This window comes from Vombatus ursinus, unplaced genomic scaffold (assembly GCF_900497805.2).
Source record: "Vombatus ursinus unplaced genomic scaffold, bare-nosed wombat genome assembly UNPS02004827.1, whole genome shotgun sequence".
NCBI classification, from domain to species: Eukaryota; Metazoa; Chordata; class Mammalia; order Diprotodontia; family Vombatidae; genus Vombatus; species Vombatus ursinus.
The window spans coordinates 2,087,688-2,098,007 of NW_020944605.1; the positions used below are offsets into that span (position 1 = coordinate 2,087,688).

At 34.0% G+C, this 10,320-nt stretch overlaps 1 protein-coding gene across 1 annotated transcript in view; it reads right to left on the minus strand.

The window, feature by feature from the left end:
* DMD (dystrophin) overlaps positions 1-10,320 on the minus strand; it is a 2,133,690-nt gene that overhangs the window by 1,685,231 nt on the left and 438,139 nt on the right. The window contains exon 8 of the mRNA XM_027841994.1: positions 6,802-6,983. Coding sequence (XP_027697795.1) covers positions 6,802-6,983 — 182 coding nt within the window. The remainder of the gene's footprint in view (positions 1-6,801; positions 6,984-10,320) is intronic.

Genomic DNA, 10,320 nt, shown 5'->3' on the forward strand with positions numbered 1-10,320 from the left:
ATTGGCCCATCAGTGAGAAGTACTTTTCTTATAAATGAGGTAGGCAGTTCACATAGCCTTAGTTTACTGATGGCCTCACTGGAGTAATCCCTTTACAATTTCATTGCTTTTTTTTTTTTAGATTACTTCATTTCCCCTTTCTTCTTGAGAGGGATTATTTGTAATAACATTACTGGAAATGATTTTAAGACCCTTCTATCATTACTGAAATGTCTTCTCTTTCAGAGTTTTTTTTTGGGGGGGGATTCTATTTAAATAGATAAGAACTTCAAAACATCAGAATGGGATAAAAGAAAGGTTGTATAATCATATACTTTTGGAATACCTTTTGGACTATATACCTTTGGAATATCTTTCAGATTATTCTTCTTTACTAAGCTTAACCCTGCCCAAACACCTTATTCATCTACTGATAGAACAGGGATCCTTGGGATAGTTAATATCTTTTGTGTTGATCCTTGGACGAAAGGGTTAGTGAACAGTATGACTTCTGTTTTCCTTCCCTCTCCAGAAATGTGCAGTTCTTTCTGCAGACCACTAGAAAAAACACACCAATTTTTTTTAAAGATAGACTATATTTTGCTGCAATTTTTTAACAACTGAGAGTTTTTCTGTAAAAATTAGCCATGTTTCAGGTACTAGAGCTCAATAATTTTCCAATTTAATAGTGATGAAATAAAATTTACCAAACCAAAAAAAAAAAGCTAAAATTGTGGGGGTGTTCAGAAGTTTTTGCTGACAGGTAATATATTTTCATTGTGACCATTTTCACCTCAAAAATTGGCAAATGCTACAAATCAAGACTTGATTTATTGTTTTGTTAATGATCTAGATATAAGAAAGTGATGGAGAAAACGTTAACAGATTACATCTAAAAATATGTCATTCCCCTCCTCCTCCGAGAGCTGGTTGTTAAACATTTAGCAATACACTCTTGCTTGTGAACATTTAAAATAGGGCTTCTGGAATATTTCATCTACAAACATTTACCCCTTGTAATCAAATTCTTTCTTTTTTTAAAGGACAGAAAGTAGGACCCTCCTCCTCCCATGCTCCACGTTTGATAAAGTTCATGATAAGCTGGCTGTTAAGGTATTTTTAATTATGATAAAAATAAAGGATTAGAAGGCATCTGGGGAATTTTCATTTTTCTCATTAATATATTCCTATGTGAACCCTGCCTTAATGAGGTGGTAATGAGGTAAAAATGTTCTTCTTGAAAAAGAATAGGGTGATGCCTTCTGGCAAAGGTAACTTAATAAAGTGATAATGAGGCCAAAATGTTCTGTGTTTGTCTTGGTTAATACCAGAGTATGTTAGAATATTTTTCTTTCCTCATTGGAAGATTTTTAAGTCCATGAACATTTTACTGAGTCAACTGAAAGAGATAATTTTGAATATGATGGTGAAGATGAGGAAGATGATGCCAATAACATATTTGTAGAACACTTGTTCTTTGTTTTTGAAGAGTACCAATGATTCAAATGTATGTCAAGTACTTTACATACATTATCTCATCTATGATTTACAACATTAGGAGAGAAACACTAAGGTATTATTGTTGGGTTTTTTTTTGGTTAGGCAATGGGATTAAGTGACTTGCCCAGGGTCACACAGCTAGTAAGTGTTATGTGTCTAGGGCTGGATTTGAACTAGGTTCTCCTGACTTCAGGGCCAGTGCTCTATGCACTGCGCCACCTAAGTGCCCCAAGGTATTATTATTATTATTATTATGATTACTATCACCATTACACAGATTAGGGAGCTATGAATTTGTTAAGTGAGTTGACCAAGGTAACACAACTAATAAGACGAAAAAGGCTCCAAGTCCTACAGTCTCAATTGTAGACTATAAGGTGTCCCTTTCTTTATGTGAATATGCTACTGTTGTCTTGTTCAAACTCTCAGATGTTGATCTCCTGAAAACTGGCAGAGATTACAAGGCATTTATTTTTGAGAAGCACATAATCTATGGCTATAAAATAGATCCTTCTACCAGATGGCATTAACTAGGTTAAGCCTCATTAATACCATTGTCTTAACTAGCAGATTAATCAACTATGGTTAACTCAATAGATGCCCAGTGGCTTGAAAGCATGAATGAAGGAAACTCCAAAATTTTATTCCTTTTACCAGTAGTACCAGTAGGGTTATTTTTCAAATCACTATTTCCAGCATAGATTTGATAGAAATGACTTTTCTCAAGGAGAACATTTCAAATTGCTCTACTGAGCCTCATAAATAAAGCTTTCTTTTACAAAAGCCATTCTAGGAAATCATATCACATTATATTACCCACATTCTAGCCTATACAATACTGTAATTCTTGTCTTTGTGGGGGTTGTGATCCCACACTGTTAAGTGCTCTGTAGGACATCTTCCCTGAAAATATTCAGGTTTCTCTTTCAAAAAAAAAACACACTAAATGGTATAAAAATTCTGACCTGGTTTTGGAACAATAATCATAATGATAATGACAATAATAATATCTAGAATTCATATAGCAATTTACAATTTGCAAATCAATTACACATATATTACTGGGAGTTAGGTGCTATTATTATTCCTATTTTACAAATGGGAAAACTGAGGCAGACAGAGATTAAGTGACTTGCTTAATCACAAAGCAAGAAACTGCAGCTGCATTTGAACTCAGGCCTAACTATAGGTCTAGCATCCCTTTCATTTCACTACCTACATACCTCTTGGAAGAAAACTTCATGATGATTATGAGGACTGATGAGGACAAGTTTTACTGACCAAGTTAAGTAAGGTCACATAAAGAATCTTGTAATGGTATGACATTTTTTTCCCCAACGACAAACATTCTCTCTAATGATCACAACATTGCAATCACTGCCCAGCAAAAAGCTTTTCTCTAAATCACCTCCTATGGTTCACAGCAATGGTGACTGTAATGGCAACATATTGACTTGTTTTATCTCCTTTCAGTTGAGATCAGCAAACTTGTGGTGTATGGTGGAGGGTTGTTTTTTGTTTTTTTTTTTACTTCATGGAAAGCAGAACCTCACATACTGAAACGGATGTGTGATTTTTTTGATGTGGGCAATCCCTCCAGTAATACTGAAAGCAAACAATTCATGCCTGCCTCTCCTATGTCTCCCTTGCCCATACTTTCTGATCAGTTCTCAATAGGGGATCCATCCAAACTGCTAGGGATTTTCCTCACTTTCCTTTGACATTATGAAGACACTAGGGGAGTCTTTGGACTATCTATTGGTTATTTCATGTTCTCATCATACAAGAAGCCCATCTTCTTTTTCAATCATGTATTTCTCTGATGACAACCTTTATTCAAGTTCTTTTGTGTAATTTGCTATGTGTTGCATCCTGCTCCCACCCACTGTATGCCTCTCCACTGTCCATAAGAGATGCTCATTTCTTAACTATTTTGAGACTGCTGAATTCTGAGACTTACAACCATACAATAGTACTGGTAGAAAACTGTTGTTAAAAAGATGAGCACTTGTTTCCAGAAGAAATGTGGAGTCAATAAAAAAGCTTTATATTTTCCAAGAACAATCCAGTATGCTCTCTTCCTCCTTAATTCTGGGTACAACTCATATACCCTATGTATGCAAGAAAAACTAACACACACATACAGGTTAAAATAGCTGATTAAGCTATTAAAGTTTAAAACTGCATGAAGAATTTTTGTAACACTATATATGTATTTGTAAACAAACACATATGTATGTGTATAGATATGTATATATATATACTATATACGTATATATGGACACACATACATGCACACATACCTACAGATAAATAAACACAAAGATTTCCTACTTAACTTGAATATCAATAGATATTCTTCATCTGTCTTTTTCCCCATCCTCACTTTTACCTCTTCATCTCACCCTTGCCTCAATCAAAAGTTTGATTAGTTACTGATATCTTTTAGGAGGTTTTTCAATATTCAGGCGCATGATGAAACAAGGAAAATGCTACACACAAACAGGAATATGTGTACTATTTCACCATCTGTAGGGAATGTCCCTTCAATATAGAGACTACACTGAGTCTCCTTCATTGACAAATACAGTATACATCTTCCCATATTATTCCTTTCCAGGTACACTATTTCACGAAAGGTGTATTTAAACACTATTCATAGTAGGTGTTTAATAAACCTTTAAGTGTCTTACAGTTATTTCATTAACAACAGCTGCCACAGATTAATGAGTTTTACCCACCGTGTGTAGTGAATTCAATAGTCACTGTTAATAAATAAATCCTGTCCCCAAAGAATCAAACTAGGTATTCTGCCCAACTATATATCTATATCCATGTGTACATGTATATGTGCACTCCACCTTATGTCATTAATAGGTTCTGCTAAAACATGACATGAGGATAAGTTACATTACAGGAACAGTTCATTTAAAGGAATATGTTATAAATACAAATCCCCCTTCCTCCCAAAGAAAACTTGTTATGATTTTTTCAGTGGAGTTTGATTATAAGGTATTAAGTATGGAAACAACTCATGCAAATAAAAGAAAATAAAACTCAGATGTGGCAAAATAACATAGCAAGAATTTTCACAGCAAGCACACAGGATGTTAGGATTTTCAGACCCATTGGTAATGTTATTTTATTTTGGGGAGAAAAAAGAAAAAGCTGACAGACCTGTGAAGAAAATTGCCTCTTTCCTGGCTCAGAGGATGTAACATAAGCAGCTTGGGTGTAGGCATAGCTTTTGAATCGAGGTTGAAGAGATGAGGAGGTTCGCACATGGCCCTGTGCTAAACTGACTGTGATCTAAGAAGAGGTTTGGGAGAGGGCAAGGGGAGGAAATATACATACATACACACATGAAGATAGGTCTCTGGTAGGACTGCTATCCCCCACCCAAGTACAAGGAGGAGAAAATGAAGAGTGTTAAATAAATATCAAATTCCTAGAAACCATTAGGCCCTAAAGGAACAATTTAAAATAAGCCTAGGATGATATTTTACAAATGTTAACATGATACACTGCTGAAGGTGAGTGGGTAGGTATATTTCACTGGAAGGGTTCTCTTCGGGTCTAACTCTCAGACTAAAGGAGAAGGGAAGGGAGAACCACACTGTGCAATGTAGTTTAAAAAATGTAAATCTAAAAGTAATTTTCTCTGTATCTTAAGTAAAAGAAACCTGAATTCATCAAATCAGTTACTTAGGGAAAGCTTGAAACTCTCATGAGTAAAATGGAGGAAAATTTCAGTATTTCTAGAGAGGCAATATTGTGCAATGAAACAAAAAAAATGGACTTGGAATCAAGAAAGGCTTGGTTTTGACTTATACCTATGACAATTATTAGCTACATGACTATGGACAAGTCATTCATCCACTGTGAGAAATTAAGATAATAAAATGAGATGATATATGTGAGGTTTTATATATATATCTGCTAATATTATTTAGTAGAGAAAATTACATCAAATATTTATTTGATGCCTATAGCAAAGATTTGCTATGGACTGCTTTAAAAGTATTATTGTTCATATCTTAGCAAACACAAATAGCAATAATTATAATCATCCTAGAGAGTGCTATTTCTCTTAGAGAGCCTAAATACAAGCTAATGGATAATTTAAGATTAAACATTAAAGATTGTGAATTAGAACAGTTAAATGGAGATAAATTAAATATACATATATACATGTGTTTATAGATATGTATGTATGTATATATATATATATAATGGGCTTGTGTGTGTATGTTTATGTACATATACATGCATACACACTATGAGACACATATCAGAAGAATAAAATTGTTGTTGTTTTGTCATTTCAGTAGTGTCCACATGTTTAGTGACCCCATTTAGGGTTTTCTTGGCAAAGATACTGGAGTAGTTTGCCATTTCCTTGTCCAGCTCATTTTACAGATGAGGAAACTGAGACCAACAGGGTTAAATGACCTGTCCAGATATTTACAGCTATTAAGTGTCTGAAGCTAGATTTGAATTCAGAAAGATGTGTCTTCCTGACTCCAGACCTGGCACTCTATCCACTGTACCACTTAGTTGCCTCAAGAATAAAATATTGAAGTATATTATATAATTTTTTTCAAATGGGACAAATGTTTATATATAAACATCATCTTAGATATGCTCCTTAACTTTTAAAGTATTCTTTAAATATGTTAATATTATTTTGGTCGAAAACTGTGATTTGATTAGCGTGGAAAACTCTTGGGGAGGAAATTGTCTTCACCTAGATATCAATCATGAACTGCTCTGGAATTTTTATTTTCTTAGAGATTTTTAAGGTCACTTGACCAAGGTCCCACAACAATTTTGACAGTAGTGGCACTTGAACCTACATATTTCTGACATAGAAACTAGATCTCTGTCCACTGTCACATGATGCTCCTCATCCTTTAAAATTAAGTTTTTGTTAGTGTGGCAATAAATTATAGAAGATGAGTGCATTACTAAATAGACTATATTTTCTGGCCTTGGTGCTCTTGACAGAATGTGAGATGTGTTGATACACAAATGAATCCATGGATAACATTCTGCCCTGTTTCTTGGTGTGTATCTAACACAATTACAAGAATGTTTTCTGCTCCATCTTTCTGATATTACTATAAAAACATTTAACAGAAATAATTTAGTGATGTGCTTTGAAAATATATATAAACCATGGGTATATGTTATACTGTTTATACATATTGAATATTAATGTGGTAAAATAAAACAGATGGATAATATCAATATTAAATGCATCCTTAGGATGTCATATAGCAATCAACTTCAAAGCCAGTACAATGGTCTGCCAGAACTCACCTGCTGAGAATAGTGCATTTCATGGTGCAGTTGAAAATGTTCTCCTTGAGAACCTTTTGATGGCCTTGGCAACATTTCCACTTCTTGAATAGCTTCCATGCTTACTTGTTGGGGCAGAACTTGGAAGAGGGTTGTGACATACATTAAGATAGACTTCTTATCTGGATAGGTTGTGGCAACATCTGTAAAATATGTTAATGTAGATCACTTTTTTTTGTTTCCATAATGGAAAATGCAAAAGAAACGAACAAATCAATGTTACAAGAAGAAAACAAACTCATAAGCCCTCAATTGTCTATGAATGCCCTCCAGAGACTAATTAGAAAATTATAATGAGTTCTAAAATTTCCTACAAAGTTGGAATACCAATGAGAAAAAGTCTTAATTTTTCCCTCTAATTCATGTAAACTTCATTCCATCCCCTTTTTTTTTAAAGTCAAATAGCAAAACTATGCTATGAAAGGGAATGCATTCATTAACTGAGAGACAGAAATAGAGTGCTGGATAGATTTTCTTTTCTATGGAAAGTTAAAAATCATTACGGCAATTAAATAGCAAAATAGTAATTAAAGAGTTACACATTATACTCTAAAGTATTGGAGTTCAGTAAAAGAAGGAAGAGATGCTCACATGTATTATAGGTATATTTGTGAGAAAAAAAAACCGGATATGAAGTTAAAGGATTTCAATTCAATTAAACAAATATTTATTAAGCACCAATCATATGAAGTACCACAGAAAGCAATGGAGGTACAAAGATAAAACAAAAATGGAGTATAGTGAGGATACGATGTGAACATCTATAAATAAGTATAAATTATTTCCAAAGTAACTTCAAGAGATAAAGAACACTAAAAAAAGCATAGAATAAGCCTATGTAAAAGATGTCAACTGAACTGTGTTTTGAAGAAAATGAGGGTTAGTTATACTGAGAGAGGCATATCATTTGCCACCATTCAAAAAGAAAAATAAATTCCACTAGATTCAACTGAATTAATACTTCGTAACATTCCCAAACTACATGAAAATACAGTAAATTGGTATTAGGATACATGATAGCACATCTGTTGGCGTCAGGTGTCATCTCCCTACACAAACACTAGAGACACATTCAAAATGTCTTTACATAAAGCTGATCTGCTGGTATGCTTTGTGGTAACATATCCTGGGAGGAAAAGAGAGCCCAACATCCTGAGTCAATGACAATTTGTAATGATGTAAGTAATGTGGAAGCTCTTTCAAGTTCTTCTTTTGTTATCTGGCATTAAAATTTACCCACTGCACTCATTCCAGTGAATCGGGATGTAAAAAGTATTTTGTATGAGAAATTTATCATTAATCCCAGAAGTTTCAAAGCATAATCACAGGCAGCAGGCCAAAAACTCTGGCATGCTGTAGCAATGAATTTTTAGTCATAAACCTGTCTTGGCTTAGCTAAGATCTAAGATTTTTAAAAATTCAATATGAATATCCAGTTAGATATTCTGATCACAGATAAGAGAAGAAAGGATACAATGTCAGATCCAAAGGCAGAGAAGGAAGCCTACTAGTCATCTCCTTTCATTTAAAGAAAATTGAGCATATTATTCATGGGAATCTATAGTATTTTAGAAAACTTCCAGAGTAAGATCACTTAATGTCCCTTAAGTAGGACATACCACATAATAATGCTCCAGTATTGGGGGAGTGAGAGGGAGACATTGAACACATAAGCATCCTATTACACAAACATTCACTCACTCAAATATTTATTGCAAGCCTGTAAGATGCATAGGGCTGTGAAGACTATGCAATATAATCCTAAATTCTTGCCCTCAATATGATAACAATTAGTTATTAGCTAACAAATGTCATTAAGTGACTTTCTGTGATGATTTAAATGAAAGATATCAAAAATATCATTTTGCCCCACCATATAATATTTATTGACATAAATTTATTGACAAAATTTATTGACCTAAACTATTAATAGAAGAATATTTAAATGATTTATCCTAAAATATCATTCTACTCTTTTGTTATTTCACTTAAGATTCTAGAACTCTTAATTCTTTTTGCCTCCTTTCTGGGGTTGCCACATTAGCTTTTGATTAAAACTATGACATTTGCTTCAGATATCCAAATAAAAAAATAATCCATATTGTGAAATACTATCAGCATGAATTACAATAATATTAATGTATACATGTTTGGATGTGGTTTGATGAAAAGAGGTAATGTCAAAAATGTCTAAAGTCTTCTTTTATTGCTCTTAACCAAGTGCTATGATAAGAATGTCCTTTTTTTCCCCCACTATATTTAAGATATAAAAAAGGAAATTTACATTAATTGGATAAAATATAAATGAGAATTGCAATTATGATAATAAATATGCACTTCAGGTTTAATAGATATCATTATAAGGATCATAGATCCCGAGATAGAAGGGACCTCAGAGTCCATCTAGGCCACCATTTCCATGTTATGCAGGAGGATACTGAGGCCCAGGGAAGTAAAGAGAGTCACTCAAGCTATCCAAGTAAAAAAAGTGTCAGGGGTGAGATTTAAACATATAGTCTCTGACACCAGAGTCAGTGCTTTGTCCACAGTATGACACTGCCTTCCAAGGAAAGCTAAACTTTTTTTTTTCAATTAGACTGGAAACATGTAAAGTTTTGAGAATCTGGAGACAAAATCATTTAACAGTCTCATCAAAAATTTTATTTAATCATGACTTTAATGGTGAAACCATGCCAGAATGGAGTTTTGTGCTAAGGCAATCTGTCCAAATTCTGCCACATTCACATATGATACTCTGACTAATTTTAATTTAAATGCTACATTAAGCATGCACAGGCATGGTCATACTTGCTGTGTGAACAAGCTACCATCAATAGAGGAGAAATGATTTAAGCAAGTCATGACCTGATTGCTGTAAATACTATCATTGAAGAACATTGAACAAATATTTCTTTTTTATTTAATCTACCTGTGACAGAATTGCAGCAGCTCAAAAGAAACATGAGATGTGCAAATTTAGGGACATCTCCACTCCAAATGTTCATATTTGTGCCCAACCTGAGTAGAGCCTCCCAAGGTTGTATTGGTCTGATCGGCCACAGTCAGACACACTTTACCTTGACCCCAACATAGTGATGTCACTTTGGTCCTCTTTGAGGATCAATGACAACAGCCAGTCAACCAATTCTATGTAGGCTTTATTTGAAAATTCCCTTTCCCAGGATCATGACTTCAGAGGTGAAAGGGAACTTAATTTCACTTCTGTATTTTACAAACAAGGAAAATGAGTCCATGAAAAGTCATAGGATAATAGAAGGTAACTCAGAGGCCATCTAATCCAGTCTATTCATTTTCCAAATGACTTTTCCCAGGTAGTAAGTTGCATAGCTGGGATTTGAATGCATATTCTCTAACTCCAAATTCAGTGTGCTTTTCATTGTACTGGGTTGTTTCTCTCCAAGTCTTTCTTTTCTGTCTCTCTCTCTCTCTCTCTCTCTCTCTCTCTCTCTCTCTCTCTCT